The sequence below is a fragment of the Mustela nigripes genome, chromosome 13 (genome assembly GCF_022355385.1).
Source record: "Mustela nigripes isolate SB6536 chromosome 13, MUSNIG.SB6536, whole genome shotgun sequence".
Lineage (NCBI taxonomy): Eukaryota > Metazoa > Chordata > Mammalia > Carnivora > Mustelidae > Mustela > Mustela nigripes.
Genome location: NC_081569.1, coordinates 56,190,858 through 56,207,595, shown reverse-complemented (window position 1 = coordinate 56,207,595; position 16,738 = coordinate 56,190,858). Strand labels below are relative to the sequence as shown.

At 42.7% G+C, this 16,738-nt stretch overlaps 1 protein-coding gene across 8 annotated transcripts in view; it reads left to right on the top strand.

Moving 5' to 3' along the window:
* The window catches only part of MEIS2 (Meis homeobox 2), a 208,292-nt gene that overhangs the window by 51,539 nt on the left and 140,015 nt on the right, over positions 1–16,738 (top strand). For all 8 annotated transcript variants that reach the window (XM_059372477.1, XM_059372474.1, XM_059372476.1 and 5 more), the window contains one exon: positions 11,368–11,513. In XM_059372477.1, coding sequence (XP_059228460.1) covers positions 11,368–11,513 — 146 coding nt within the window. The remainder of the gene's footprint in view (positions 1–11,367; positions 11,514–16,738) is intronic.

Sequence of the window (16,738 nt, the reverse complement as noted above, 5' to 3'; positions counted from 1 at the left end):
TGTTTTAGATAGCAAATAAGATAATAAGGTAAGAATCCTAAAAACTGAATGAAATAACTCTACCCCATAGAACTATGCTTTTCTGTTATTTCCCCCAACAAATTTTGTTACTGGTTTGGTACTTAAACGTTTCATCTTGTAATAAGGTATGCTAGGAGACAATTAGATATAAAATCCTATTGTTAATGATAAAAATGAGAATATTAGCAGCATATGTTGAAAATATAGGCTTGATGGAGTCAATACGTCCCTGGAAGCAGACTGAGTATATTGTAGTTTAGCGTAAAATGTTAAAAATGCATTTTATATAAGAAGCCTTAGTGGGAAATTCTTTTTGCAAATATAAAGGCCATATCTTTCCTTGAAAGACCTGTTGATTCAGAGATGTTAGCCAGCTATCTTTACTAAAACACTTTACAATGCTAAAAATAGTCCACTTCAGTTAAATATGGATATTTTAAAAAAGAAAATCCCAGTTAGGCTGCAACAGAAGGACATTTTGTGTGACAATATTTTGCATGATTAAAAATTTAAACAGAATAACAGCTATTTATATTTACAGTTACATGAGAGTAATTGCTAAAGCAGACAAAATACTTAGAGCATAATTTAATAATGTTTTCCTCTAGCAAAGGTGCCAAAATAGTTATTTGCATAATTTTCACAATTTGTACTGAAACATAGCTAAGTGAAATTGGGAAGACATCTCTCCCCAACCACCCTTTTTCTTTTGTAGGAATTGTGGGAAAGGGACTCCTGTATCATAACAACTCATTTTTGTATCATTTCCCATAAAAATCATGACCCTTGTGTCAACCATGAGGTGAAAGAAATGTGTTCCATTCATACTTTCTCTTTTAGGGTCTTTCTTTCAGTGGCCAGCCTCAGCCCAACTTCAAGGCTCCTAATTATAACATTCACTGGTTCAAAGATTAACCTTCCGAGAGGGGCATTCTGGACTCTTGGTAACATGATCAGCTTGGTCTTCTCTTGGTCTCTCTCTTTCTGGTTCTTTGTGTAGCAGGAGGGAGATGATGGTATCTGGCGCATTCCTAGGATGACTTGAAGATAGCAGCCTTCTGTGTTTAGGGCTGAAAGATTGTGAACTCTGTTAGCTGAAATGCCACTCCGGGGAGGTGAACAGAACATTAAAAAAGCTTTAGCTGTAGGTAGTGTATAGTGCAAGTAGAGTCAAATTTGAGAGCTGGGACTTGAGTGGACATTTGTCCCTGCTTTCTACCTTAATAAAATCTGAGTGTTAACTGTGGAAAAGGGCATTTGAGAGATCACTAAAAATGAATCATTAGAGTGCCCAGAAGAGCTTTATTATGATGTACTGTGAATACCTTCAGAACTGACTCTACTTTTCTGTGTGCTTCTCAGGTAACTGAGTAAAAAAGTCCAATTCTTTTATGCTCTACCATGGAGATTAAGCCATCTGCTGAATTATAGTGGCCAAGGATTATACCTCTCTACTGGGTTCAGTCAGTATCCTTTGGAGAATTCTGTGGCAAGTGAGACTAAATGTCCTTTCTGGACATATTTTTTAAAAATTCTCAAGTGAAGTTCCATATCTCAAATGAGAGAAACCAACTTCAGTGAAGCATGGGCGAAGGGTACTGCAAGCTTCTGTTCACCCATGCTCTAAAGGATTAGAGGGTTCCAGTCAATAAACAAAGCCATTTTATGGCTCCTGACGGGTAAATCGAGGGGACTGATTTGGTCAAGGACCAGTATGAGGATGTTTCTGTTCAACAGTTAACAGGATTCAACATGATATGGAAAATACAGGCGTGCAAAACTATACTACGACACTCACGTTGCCAGCTCAAGCCTAAAACACAGCCACATTTACATATGTGTCCATCTGTCTGTTTTTACACTTTATTTTTCCAACCAGTGGGTGAAGTGGTTTTCATCCAAGCTGCAGTCTGAATTTTTTTTTCACCCACCACTTTGCATTATATCATATAGATGCATATTTTAAAGTGCACGTTATTTGTCTCTGGACACGCTTTCGCGCAGCCTTGGCTGCGGTTTTTGGTTCCTGCTGGAAGGTGAGCCCATCTTCACAGGCCCCCACTTTGCAACTGCGGGCACCGGCCAGGTTGGCCGGGGATCACCCAGTTAGGGAGCCATGTGTTGCCTTCTTCTCCAGGTTGCAGAAATCCCCCATGGCCGGCCTGGGTGAAGCGGCTGGGGCCACAATGGGGTAGAGCCGGTGAGAATGGAAGTGCTTTAGGTCTCTTCAGTGGAGAGCCTGCGTAAATCCTGTGTAAATAGAGGGAGGATAACAAAGAAGGAGCCCCTGCAGCTCTGAGCATTTGGAGCCATTTGGGGCTGAATTTGCTAAATGCTGCTTATACCGCCTGAAAAGTTGAAGAGAAAGGAGGATAAAATCCCCTCTGTTTTTCCCTTTCTGCTCCTACGCCGGGGGGGAGGGTGTTCAGGACCAGGGAAGCCTGAGGTAAGCCGATGAAGACTTGTTTTTTCAGTGCTCTTTTGAGTGTGAAAAAGGTGGCCTGGGTCACTGTCCTCTCTTTAATGTCGGAAACCCACACGGTTAGTAAATGTTGCATGTAAACGAAAGCATTTCATCTCTTCTGCTTCCCTCCATGCTAGTGGGCCATGAACTAGTCACTTGAAAAATCACAGAAAAATTTCACTTTAACGTGTCCAGACAGTTAAGCACAGCAGGAGAGTAAAAGAGATCAGTAATTAGCAGGTCTCACTGCTGGCCCCTCACCCCACCTCTGGCCCCTCACCCTCCCCACATTTCTGGGTCTTCAGCTTCCCCCTCCCCCAACCTGATCTGATGTGGGAAAAAAAAAATTGCATGTGCAAAAAGATTTACTTTGTGGATGGTTCTTGGAAAGCAAGTTTTGTAAGGCAGAGAACAGAACTAGGCAAAGGCAGCTGCTGCTGCTGCTGCTTCTTTTTTTCATCTCATTTGAAACCTTGATGCAGGTTTCTCAGTGGGATGTCCTAAACTTCTAGAAGGTACTCCCCAAAAAGAAATATCTTTTGACTCATAGTATCTAATATACATATATTTTGACCGTTAGTATATTTTTATTCCATTTTCAAAAGTATTACATCCAGAGAGGGGAATAAAAAAACAAAGAAATGATGACAGAAAATGGGTTCCCAAGGTACTGGGTGTTACAGTTCCTTGACTACTTAATACTTCACTTTTAACTGTAATGTTCCAAGTCATCTGAGTAGCCTGGGCAACGGGCAGCCCACTGTCTCCCACTGCCTCTCTTCCCCTTTTAAATAAGGCAGGTTGGAAGTGGAGTACTGTTTTCACCAGCAGTATGTGACACATGTCTCACGCATGTAATGAGAATCTCGTTACATGATGAGGACCATACACGTATGCAAACAGTAGTGGACATGAGACCATGATACCCAGTGCTTACAGAGCGGGGATAAGGGAGTGGGGGAGCCCAAGTCTTGGAGGCTACCAGAACAGGTTACCAGAGCTAAGGGGCCACCATCATGGACAGTTTCTTCAAAGCAGGTTATATTCAGATTGGGTCCCACTAATATGTCTAAGGGAATCTTGCTGCCAATTTGCCCATGCCACTAATACTAGAATGTTTACTATGGTGTCAAGGTTTGGGAATCAGAAATGACATAGCTCCTGCCTTGGGAAAGTTCACAGTCAAATAGGATAGAGAAATTAGTCAACAGATAAGTTGTAAAACAAAAGTAAATATGACAGAGGCTAGGGGAAACTGCTGAAGAAGTAGAAAGCAGAGTACCCCAACTCTGTTAATGAAAACTGGAGAAAGCTTTGCCAAGGGGTTTCCTTTTTTCACTGGGTTGTGGAGGTTGAATAGGAGTTTGCCTTGACAAAGAAGAATGGGAAGGAGAGGAATTAAAATGAAGGGAAAGGGCATTCCAGGCCAAGGGGAAAGGACTAAAGGCATGGAAACTTGAATGATTCCTTGGCTCAGAAAAGTCTTTAAAATTCCGCAAATGGGTCTATTTCAAAATCACATTTAATTTGACACTTACATCCACAGGGAACAATAATGAACCTATCTCTAGATAATGGATATATCTGTCCATGTAAAATAGGTACCTGCTTGTTTCTTGGTTCATACTTAGTTTTAAATGTGCTGTTGCCCGCTATCCCCTTGGAACATGGATGTAAATATATAAGACCTCACACTTAGGGTTTGTGTCTGGGGCAGTGAGGGCTTATCCAGTCTCTAGTTTGACTTTTCACATTCTCTTGTCCTCTGAGCAGGTTAAGGGAGAGGATAGAGGGTATGAGCCTGGGCTTTGAAGGATAGCGCATTCTGCCGCTTCCTAACTATGTGACCTTTGACAAGTTACTTAATTTCTTTGAGTCTCTGTTTTCTTATCTGTAAAATGGAATTGGTAATAGTAGCTATTTCATTCATTTGGTGTGAGGATTGGAACATCGCAAAAGCCCACTGAATGTTACTTGTGATAATGAAGATAATGACAGTGACGGCAGTATTGATAAAGAAGAGGGGCCTGTATTCTAGAGATAGGGAAATGGTGCGGAAAAGGGACTACTATACTTAACATTAAATGTAGACATCTGAAGTACTCTATAAATGTGTTTGTGTGTGGAGGCGGGGGGTGTAGCAGGCAAAAATATGCAGTTCATTCATGAATAAACTTGGACACTTGTGTATCAATTGGTGAGTGATTTGAAAAAGATACAATTTAACTTGTATGCATATAGGTTTGTGATCATGTACATAAATATCTACGTATTTGTCCATATACCTAATTCTTGGAAATAGACTAATGAGAAGATACATGTATGTGCATGTGTATGAAATTAGTGAATTTACATGGCACACAATGAAAATGATAATGCATACAGTGAGTTTCTGTTTAGCAAAAAAGAGGAGGAGGAAAGCTATGTTCTCTCAGATGAGGTATCATTCTTTTTTACAACATATATTTTGTATGACTGTATTTAACTATTAAACCTGGTCCAAAACTTGGGGAAGTGGGAATCAAATAATGCACCACTGACTTACCCAAAAGAAGTACAAATGCCACCAACCAAAATACATGCTTATGTGTCCTCATATCAGATCAAGAGATCAATTTTAGATGACTGTTACTTGACGATGTACCAAATGTCACAGAAACCTTATTCTACCATTTAAAAAGTGACTTTGGGGCAGGGGGATATATGGCTTTGATCACAGTGCTATGAAGTGCTGAATAGGACTGCACAGTGCTCCCAAGGTCCTGACTATATGGACAGTGGGTGTGGCTTCTCAAGTATTTGTAGCATCTCTATGCTCTGAAGGTCAGTCTGGTGTCTCCACTTGGATGACAATAAACCCGTTATAAAAAATCCCTAGCCTCAAAGCCTACTGCTATACTTCAGGTAACTAAAGCCCTTCAGGTGAAGGCTTTCTTTTGGGAAAAGCCGCACATTTCCTTTTGAAAGTTGACCCGTCTGGACCAGCTCTAGCTCAGCCCCAATTCCTCCACCGTAGATCTAATCTCTCCTCTGCACTTAGACCGTCACTTGTGAGATCTAAACGTTGCTTAGATCTGTCACTGATAACAGGGTTCCAATGAGGTAATGCTCTGAAAAGTGAAAGATAACCTACGATATTAATGTGAGCATCCCAGTGGACGGGACTTGAAGTTGCAAGGATTCTAGTTTATCCTTGACTACGCAGAACAGTGGACTCTTGAACAACAACCTAAACTCCTGGCCTCATTTTTCTCATTGGTAATTGTCGGGTTTGGTTTTGTTTCTCAAGGGCGGTGGAGAAGGTAGAAAGGTAGAAGAAGGTGGACCCTCTTGCCTGCTGCTTGGTATATCTGGTAGGGAAGGAAGGCCACATCCCCGTGATACTGGACTCATCATAGCACGTCGTCACTGTTTGTATCATTGGTTTATTCCAGGCCAAGAAATTGATCTCTAAAATACAGATAGATTTTTGGCTAAATGGAATAAGGCAATATGCCAATGAAAGGAAGTGATGGCCTTTTGCCTAGATAGTTTCTATGGTCTAGATTTTCTGGACTGGAAATTTCTGCTTTAGAATTATCGGAGGATCCTCTCATAATGTGTCCGTATCCGTCCTTGATTCCCTGACCACATAGCTATGGGTATGGATTCTACCTACACCTGGATACCCAAGGTATCCCAGGATTTAGCTTCCTGTGACTAAACTCTCTCAGTAGTGTTTTTTTAGGTAGGTGTAGATTGGGGTTGCTTCCCAGAGCAGTGCCTTGCTCTGAGCATGGTATGCTTAGCTACGGAAAGTATGTGTGACTTCTCCAGAGCATGGGTGTAAATCTAGCCACAGATGCTCTCAAAATACTGTGGAGTCTCTCTCTCTCTCTTTTTTTTTTTTTTTTAAGATTTTACTTATTTATTTGAGAGCAAGAGAGTGAGAGAGGGAGGAGGATGCGAGGGAGAAGCAGACTCCTTGCTGAGCGGGGAACCTGACGGCAGGGCTCGATCCTGGGTCTCCGGGATCATGACCTGAGCTGAAGGCAGATGTTTAACCAGCTAAGCCACTGAGGCACCCCAGCACCTCAGAGTCTTAAAACAGGAGGAAGACCCAGAGATTAGATATAGGCCTTCAGATAGTAACCACCAGGGGTAGCCAGTTAAGGAGATCTTCTCTGTGCTCTAAAGCATTGCTTCTTAAACCTGCATGGTGGGATGCCTGGGTGGATCAGTCGGTTTAGTATCTGTCTTCAGCTCAGGTCATGATCCCAGAGTCCTGGAATTGAGTCCTGCATTGGACTCCCTGCTCAGCAGGGAGCCTATTTCTCCCTCTGCCTACTGCTCCCCCTGCTTGTACTCTGTCTGACAAATAAATAAACAAAATCTTAAAAAAAAAAAACAACCCCACAAAAAACCTGAGTGGTCATTAGAATCACTTGGAACACTTAGTACCATTCCGATGATTAGGCTCCACCCTGGAGATTCAAGGTCACTAGGTCTGGGACAGTCCAAGAATTTGCATTTCTCTTTCCTCATCAGCGCTAACGCTGCTGGTCCGCATTTTGAGAGCCAGTGTTCTAGAGCTTCTTTCTTTCTCTGTATCCTTCATCACCAGATGACTAGGATGAAGCTCCATTGTGTTGGTCAGTATATGTGATGGAGAACACTGGGTTTCTTCTGCAGTGAATAAGCCCAGGGCTACCCTGCAATTCCTCACCACCACCACCGACGCTATGCATGGCAGTAGGATAGACTTGTGAATTCCTTACCTGTTCCAGAACTTGCATCTTCTTCCACATTGGAAGGTCATCTAGTTCAGTGGCTTCCAAAAACCAGTTTGAGAACCAGTGCTAGGCTGGTTGCTTACGCAAACCCAAGGAATGTGTTAAAAATATAAATTCCTTACCTCTGCTCTGGGGTATTTTGAGCCGATGAACCTGGGCTAATGTCCAGAGACCTGTGTTTTTCATGGTGTCCCCTGATGATTCAGTCCATTTCAGCGTTGTCTATCTACAGGCTTTGACTACTACTTTCCATGGTCACACACGGTACATTCCAGTAATACACAACTCTTGGGAGTATCTTTGCCCCAAATTTAGATTGTACCCTCAGAAAAAGGATGAGCAACCTTTTAGAAGGCGCATTCCACTATTTTTTTCTTTAGTTTTTCATCATCAGAGATGGCAATGCTGGTGGAATGGCCAGTGGTTCAGCCCCCACAAAAGGCCCTAATGGTCAGAGGGTTCTTCAGAGAAGCATCAATCCTGGTGTGTTTAGAAGTGACTGTGTGCACACAGGCAACCTGACCCCTGCGGCACTAAAATGAGTGAGATCGAGCCCATTTGGGATTCTCAGAAAGAGGGGAGGGCCCTTGCATAAGCTCCTGGATGAGTTCAGTCATTCCCTCACCCAACATAGAATTACTGGGTATCTGCTCCAGGTCAGATACAGAGGTGTGCTCTCAGGATAAAAAGGGAAGCAAAAAACAGTTCTTGCCCTCAGGAGTCCACACTTTTGAATCTTAACTTCACATGCTGAGACGTATGCTATTATGTTATCCTGCTTTCGGCACAAGCATCTGTGCTGATACACATGCACACACACACATGCACACACATACACACAAACCTCTTCAGCACAGAAACACGTTTGGCACAGGTGCCAGCGGTTGCCAACCATCTTACATGCACACAGCCTTAAAACAAGAAAACAATGTCCATTTTAAGAGCCACTAACTCCATCATCCTCTGCACAATTTTATTGTAGGTTGCAGATTACACAGTTTCCTTTCACAATTTTTCTTTATGTTACTGTTATTTCTCCATCATGGAGCTGGTTCATCGTCCACTGGAATTAAAAAAAAAAAAAAAAACAATGGCATTTATTGTGTTATTTGGAGAGGAAAACTCCTCGCTTTAAGGAAATATAGATACTAATATTAATTTAAAAATCTAATGTCTAATATCTACTTACTATAAAAAAGGGCACATTTTTCTCTACAATCATCTGTGACACTGGATCTGAATTCAAATATTTTACACTTTCATAGAATGGACTGCTTTATATTAAAATTCATGTAATGCTCCTACTGTCACCAGTTGAAGTCAGTCATCAAAGGACACTCCATCTAGCTGTATATATAGATATATATTTTTTTTTCTTGAGCTAAATAGTTTGAAGGTGTTACCAGCCCTCTTTGCTTTTAAGCATGAGAAGGTGCACTGTGGAAATACAGTGTCTCATTTTTAAGGTCATTGATTGGGTGAAAAAGGCAAATGCCTTCTTCTTCTTTTTTTCTTTTCTTTTGGTTGAACTTCCCCCAATTAAGCAATTAACCTTTTAAAATAAGTATATTCAAAAATCTATCAAAAAGAGCTAAATGAGATTTTAACAAAATCCTGACAATTTCAGCTTAAACATATACACAGAAACCATATGTGCTTCGGAAGAAATATATACACACAGGCATTGTTTACAGTGTGTGTTTTTATATTTGGAAGACACTGAAGGAAGAGCCATTCCATACATACATTATCTGCAGTGTACATCCAGATAGCCCACATAGATTTTACATTAAGAGACAAAGATATCTTTATCCGTGGTGGGTAGACAGACAGACTGACCGACTTCAAACTTGGACTTGCAGTGTGGATTTTTTTTTCTTCCTCTTCTCCGGGTACTGCTTTTCAAAATTGCCTCGGGCTACAGAACAGCACCTCAGATCCCCAAGGCCCACTGCCTGGCTCCTAATAGCCACTCTCCATCTGTGTCACATGAACAGCTGATGAGATCGCTCCAGTGTCTGTATTTTGGAGAGTACATTCACCCAGGTTAAAATGCTAGGGTTGCCAGGGAGCAGTCAGAAGCCATTAGTGCGGGTGAGAATTTGCCTTGCAGCAGTTCCTTGGCATGGTGGAAAGCGTGTACGCGTGTCCCTGCTCGAGCTTGTGTGTGTGAGTGTGTGTGTGGGTGTGTGTCTCCTTGTGCAAGGATCCCTCGTGTACATGGGTGTATAGGGAGGCTAGACGGATGAAGACAGCCTAGGAGAGCCTGTACTGAAAAGTCAAATGCCTTTTGTTTCCCTGTACTCTGATTAGTTCTTTGACGATTTGGGGTCCCTTTGACTCACTCTCTTTCTCTCTCTCTCTCTCTCTTTTTTTTATCATAACAGACGGCAAAGAAAAAGAGAACAGCAACTTCGGGGTCATGCTCTAGTGTTTGGGCAGATGGAAGGGAGCTGCTTTGCCTTGGGGCAGGGTGGCTGTAATGAAGTGGCCTGTCAGTCTGTAAATAGTGGGGGTCATCTCTTCCATGTGATGGAGGGTATCACATTGCAGTGAAAATGGAAATGTCAATAAAATTAATCTGCCAGCTCTTTGCTGTGGCTTTTCTGCTTCTCTGGTCAAAGAAGGTTGAGGGTTTTTTGGTGAGAAAGGAAGAGAACAGGTATTGGGGAGCCCACGGAGTCGACACCGAAGTTGCAAGGTGAGGGGCCCAGTGGGCAGGCCGTCTCGGGGTAGCCCCGACCAAGAGCAGGAAGCAGGTCTGGGAATGAGCTGGTGGCTCTCCAGCATTCCCCCGGAAGCTGCAGAGCGTCTAGCTCAGGCTACATTGAGCACAGAGTTTATTGTTTTAGGCTTTCTTGGACAAGGTTTTTACTTAGCATGGGATTTATGGCATTTACTGCTAATGAATGTCTATTCTTAAATTACAAAAACCCCCATCTCAGCGCAATTCCCAGATGTCCTTCCAGGACCCCGGCTTCTTAAACACCAGCAGGGAGCATAAACTCTCCACTTCTCTGTTTTCCTCTTTCGTGTGGCTCCAGGCTAATGATGTGCAAGGAAAACACAGCCATCTATAAAGCCCCAGTGCTGTCCCCGTATTCTTCATTTATTTTGCATTTGATTATGCCACAAGTCGGATCTTGTTTCTTTCCTTTTTTAAAAGTTATTAGTTCAAATATTAATGTAGGGATATGGCATATATTGCTGCCCTTGATTGATGCCTTCCCAAAAACAGGAAGACGTGCTCGTATGAATTTTAAGAAAGTAGGGGTCCTGCAATGCCTTGCCAGAAGAGTTTTTCAGATACATAATTTAGATGCCCTCCAGGCAGGCTTTCAAGGCATTTTTGCTGGAGGGCAAGAAAAAATAACTATGACTGTTAAAAGTAAATGATTTTTGCTAATGTACAATTAATGCCAGAGAAAGACACAGAAGACGAAGATGTTGATAGAAACTTCTGATTAAGTGAGCACCCTACCTTCATGTACCTCTTTTTTTTTTTCCTTTTTTTAATGATAATGATCACGATCAGTGGTGCAGAGAGCTAAAAGTTTTCCTGTCATGCAAATGTTGAGTGCAGGGTCATCGGAGGAGTGTGTGAACGTGCGTGCTTCGGAGGTGACAGTCCTAGGAGGGGCTGAGCAGGCAGTGTGTTATGTGCAATGAACAGTGACACAGTTACTGTCACCTATGCAGGCTGCCTAGAATATATAGACTACAGAACATTTAACTTGATTACCCTACAGTATGTGTTCACTATGGGGATGGGGACGCATTTTCACCGAATGGGTTTCCTGATGGCGGTTTTCCCACATTGGATTCCGTAATTGACAAAGAGCTACTGCCCTGTGTCAAGCACACAATTATAATGGAATTAATGATATGGGCGAGTGTGAGACACACAAAATTAACATTTGAAGAGGGCTGGTTTAATTTTGTCTTTTACATATTTGTGTCTCCAATTATACTTTAATGAAAGAGAATATACCCGCTTAATGGATTTCTCTCAACAAGCTTAGCTGAGCTCGTCAGCTGCACATTGTTGTTGGCCCCCTTTCTGTGTTGTCTCTAATGTATTTTCCTTTTTTTTTTTTTTTTCCCGACCAGGGGATGGTTTAGACAACAGTGTAGCTTCACCTGGCACAGGTGATGACGACGACCCAGACAAGGACAAAAAACGCCAGAAGAAAAGAGGCATTTTCCCCAAAGTAGCAACAAATATCATGAGAGCATGGCTCTTCCAGCATCTCACAGTAAGTCAAGATGAAAGAGAAAGTTTTGCTTTGCCTGCTGCTAGCATAGGACACAGGTTGATAACCGATTTAAAAAAATAGTAATACGTGACTGTTCTCCCTTTCTCGAAATCTGATGACCAGTGGAGCAGTTAAGGTTTTGCCAACTGTCACTACCCACCCTCTAGAAAGGAGGACGTTTTCGTTTTAAGAGGCCAGGAATGTACCTTATTCAAAACTGGTCTAGGGCCCTACACGGCATGTATAAGTCAATTTGTTATTTATGCTAAAAGGTATGAGAATGACTTCAGATAACACCCCTGTGACCAAGGGAAATGGCTGGAAGGAGCTCATGAGTCTGTAAACGCTGCTGATTATACTCTTAACTAAAGCCATCTCCTTCAGGAGGGCAAAAAATAGGGGGTGGGGGGGGCAGCACCTTGCCCCATGCGTGTCCAAGCTCATAGCATCAGGTTCAGCTGTACTTGCGGGAACCACGTGCAAACACGGCCCGTGTTTCTGGGACACACACAGAAGGGTTCTAGGTGCTCTAGCACCTTCGTCTGTAAGGTGGAGATTAGATTCTTCTTCAGCTGTTCAAGTCCATTTTCTTATAAGCTCACCCTGTTCCCTTCTGGGGAAAGATCAACTCTGCCACATTTTAAAGTAACAATGTATCTTTACCCTCTTGTTTGTATTTGGTTTTATGTGTCCGTGGTTGACTCTAAGGCTCTGGTGACAGGGGAAAAAAAAAAAAAAATCACAGTATATTCTCATAGAGGAACCAGGCACTCCTATTTCCCTGTTCGTCTGGAAATTCTGGGAAAACGGTGAAGGTGTCAGAGGTGGTTGCTTGCTATGATATTGTTTTCAGGCCATTCTCTTTAGGCTAATGCTTAAAAATAGAGTAGCCCACTGAAAGCTGAAGGTCTTCTTTGATTATCCAACTTGTGTGTTGCCCGCTGAATGACATTAGTTACAGTGTCATGGGTCCAGGACAAGGTTCCAGTTTTATTTATGGTGGTGGCCGCCGCTCTGCTCTTGCCGCCGAGCTACAAAGGGCAAAGGGTGGAGTGGTGGCGGGGAGGGTGGAGTGATAAATTCACATTCCTAAATCGGCCATTTTGATGTAAGGACATTAGTAGCAAACTAAGGTGTATCGATCTGGCCTGTGGTGTCAGGATTAGCTGGGAGAACCAACGAGGCTGCCCTGGTGGTGGTTATTCTTGCCTCGCAGCTATGGCCATTTCAAAGGTCAGGGCCCTGCACTGACTCGGCTCAGAGGAATTAGACAGAACATGCGGTCTCTGGGCTGATTACTTAACCAAAGACAAAATAATGAGTCCTAAGCAAATACTGACTAATTGAAAGGGCTGTAAATCCATTACATATTGGTCAGGGATAATCAGGAGTATTTAATCACTTTTATCTATTCAGGAGCACTGAAGCTGCAACAGCAAAGCCTTGAACCTTGCCATGTGGCTATTATTCTCATCATTATCAAAATTACTTCACAGCTGTTCTTTGCTACATCACCTCAGCTGGAGATTTACTAACCTGTAAAATGTTTTTAATTTGGAAGTCGAGTGAGTGTGAGGGGAGGGGCTTCTCATTTTTTTTTTTTTTTTTTTTTTTTTTTTTTTTTTACGGAAGGTTCCTTTGGTTAGAGTAGCAAGTTAGAGAGGCAGGGTAGGGGCACAGGGATGGCAGGCATCCAGCTCGCTCCCCGCCAGCTCACCTGTTTGGCTTCCTCCCTCTGTCTTCCTTCAAGCTCAGCCCTTCTCGGCCAAAGGAAGAGGCTTCAACGGTGGCTTTCCAAGCACATGTCTCCATGCATTTGCAGTTCCTCAGTAAGCAAAGTCAACATCCCAGAACAGCCCAACCTGAGAGAATCAGCTGCTCTGTTTACAAATGAGGAAACTGAGACCCAGGAAGGGAAGTGATTAACTCAAGGTCAAGCTGCCACCAGGACCCAACCCTTCCCCGTGCCCCGCACTGTGCTTTTTCCACCCCATTACAGTCACTTTGCTACAACCCTTATCCCCGTTAAGGGTAGTATATAAATCTCACACAGCCTCTGCCACCAGTATGCTCAGCGTCAAGGGGGGATATAGGGAGAGGCCAAGTGCCGTTTTCTGTATCTGTTTTTAAAGCTTCCTGCTCCCCCCGTCTCTCAGAGCAGAAAAGACTTTGCACCTTTCCCTTCAAGCTGACCCTGTCCTTCACCAGCCATATTCTGGGCTTTGAGTCTCCAATGTTAGGGTCCGGAGCCCTTGCTAGACGTCCTACCTTGTCCTTTCAGTACCTTATCCCCCACCTCCTTGCCCTAGGCTCACCCCACTTTGCACTGTGGCCACTGGTGAAAAATGGTGGGTGGCCAGTGATGCTGGGCACCTCTTCTGGCTTTGCCGAGCAGGGGGCTACAAACCCACCATAGCACCGTCCCCCCCCCCCCCCCACACACACACCCACCCTCTCCAACCATGAGAGTGCTTTCATCTGGTTAAAGGAACTCAAGACTTGGTGCAGAATTCCATGGCCAGCTGAAAAATTTCATTAATGCCTGCCCTTGGAGCAGGGAAGAAGAATCAGAAAACCTCAGCCAGCCAGTCGGGAAACGGGGAAGGCCTTCTGAAGTCAGCACGCCCCTGTGCCAGCTGCCCCTCAGTTAAGCCCATTAAGTTCTCTGGACCGTCCGTTGTCCCGTTTTTCAAACGAGAGGGACACCACGCAGGGTCTCCACACTGCGGGGTCCTTTCCCGCATCCACAGCGCTGGGTTCGCCTCGGGATCACGTAGCCAGAGCCCCGTTCTGTCCCAGCCCCTGGTCATCCTTGCCTCCCAGTCCCCCTTGCCTTTTCACTCGCGGCTGCGTGCTTTATTTTTCCCTCCCCATGACCTTCTTTCAAAGCTGCCCCTTTCATTACTTTCTCCCACTGGCTTTGTCTCCCAGTCTTTCCCTCTGCTCCCCTCCCTTGCCCTTTCTGCACCTTCCGTGTATCATAAGGAAATTCTCCTGGGCTTTCTCTTTGAAAAAAATTTCCCTCTTCATCTAGATTTCACCCCAACTGCAGAGAAGAGGTTCAGTCACTTTGATGAGGATGGTCCTGTAAAACTTTTCCTTTCCAGTCTTTAATGAGCCGAAAGATTTACTCAGCTATAATTCCGAGCTCAGAAACCAAGAATAGAGACCCCTCACTAGCGACATGTTAATTTAGACTTTCCTTACGTGCACTAACAGGCATGAGGAAGTCCTTGGAAATAGAGATGCCCACTATATTTTTCTGTCACTTAATTAATTTCAACTTTCAAAGTGAAATGTTGGCTCTAGCTCACTGAAAATAGATGTAGTCTAAATTATTATTTCATGTAAATTTCCTCACAAGCACATGATTCAATGTGCATTCCTCCATTCTTAGTCTCTTTAACATTATTTCAAACTGGTTTGTTCCCTTTTGTGCAGTATGACCTGTTCTTGTATTACAATAATCCCCGATGTACCCTTTTTTCTTTCTTTTTTTTAAAAAGAAGCTAATTGAATTATCTCATTATTTTAATTTGTTAAGCAAATGTATTTTGCATCTCAGGATGTGTTCTTAAAGAAGGGGGCTGCTAAGGCTTTGCCCCCTGAATGGGCCATTGGCCCATTTTGACATTCATGCATTCATTAACTAGCAGAACATAAAAGAACTCTGGTTGTATTTTTTTTTCCAAACACCCAACCAGCATGGAGCAACTTTTTCCAATAAGCCACAGGGGTCTCTCTACATATGTTCTCAACTGCAAGCTATTGTCACCTATTCTGAATACCTCAAAAGGCCTAGAGAAAAAAGAAGCCCACCTCAACAAAGGCCAACTGTAGCAATTGTTAAGTCTTAGTCTCAATATGACAAAAATCATTAACCTTCAGTTTTCTTGGAAGAACAAGTTCCACTACAACTGTAACAGTTAAAACCATCTCAAATTCCTGCACACCACCAGTTTTAGGGAAAAAGGTAATATGCTTGCAGCTGATTGATTATATTGAAGGAGATATTTAAACTAAACCCAAAGTAGCATTTATACAAAACAAACTAATAGACGAATTCGGGAATTTCCGTATTCAGAGTTAAACACTTCGAATTTAAATTTAATCTGAGGCTAGATAATTCATTTCTGGTTTCTAACTACCAATTTCCAAAGCATCTTTTAAAAGTTCCCTTTAAAAACCTCATAATAACTTAAAAAATAAATCCGTATCTATCTATCCATCTATCTCTAAATTGTGTATATATTTAGAAATTCATCTCCTGGAAATGTTCTATATACAATTACCCCCCCCCCTTCTACTGGTTGATGGCCCTCCCTAGCTCTCAGACTAAGAAATCTAGTGAAGATTGAAGAAAGAATCTGTTGGAAATGTATGTGCTTTTGCTGGAACGTACCCAATGGCAAAAGAACTTAGGGAAATCCTAGGGAAGTATATTCCTTTCACTAACACATGGAGATTATGGTATCATAAAAGTAAGCCTGCCATTACAACTGTTTTTATTTGACTTCAAAGATAGTTAAAGAAAGAAACAGCAAGAAATAATACTGGGGCTAACGGTTTATTCATAACCGTGAAACACTCCTCCACGCCAAGAAGCCCTTAGTGTGTTCAATTAGGCTCTCAGGCACCTCCACTTGCCACCTTCGAGAGCTTTCTAGTTGTGCTGCAAAGAATGTATTTGGTCATGGAATGAAAACAGGAAGTGACATAAACAAAGACACCCCTTGCTTGTACCAGTCTCTAACTAAAGGTTTTCTTATTTGAAAACACGGGCCTAAAGCTTGCACGTAGGGGATGTGGGACTTCCTTCAAAGATGTGCATGCAAAAAAAAAAAAAAAAAAAAAAAAAAAAAAGATGTGCATGCAGAATCAGAAGCAAATTTACTTTAAAGCGATGTTATATCCTGTAGCGTTCTTGAAACCACAGGTTCTAAAAACTGTATCCTTTGTTGCTGGCAAAATGCTTTGTCCTGCTCTAGACCTCTATGCTGGGGGAGAGCGATGAAGCCTGACATTCACACATTCAGTTGTTTGGCTCCTTGGCTGTTGGAGATTGTTTTATGGGATTTTGCAAGGGTCTCTGGTAAGAAATGTGAGTTTTAAAGTTTATCATCCTGCAGAGACCATGTACCCAAGTTGTGAGTAAATACAGCTCTGTGTTACTGTAGAGATATCTCTTCTCCAGTGGGTTCACTGAGACCATAGGACAGTGAACT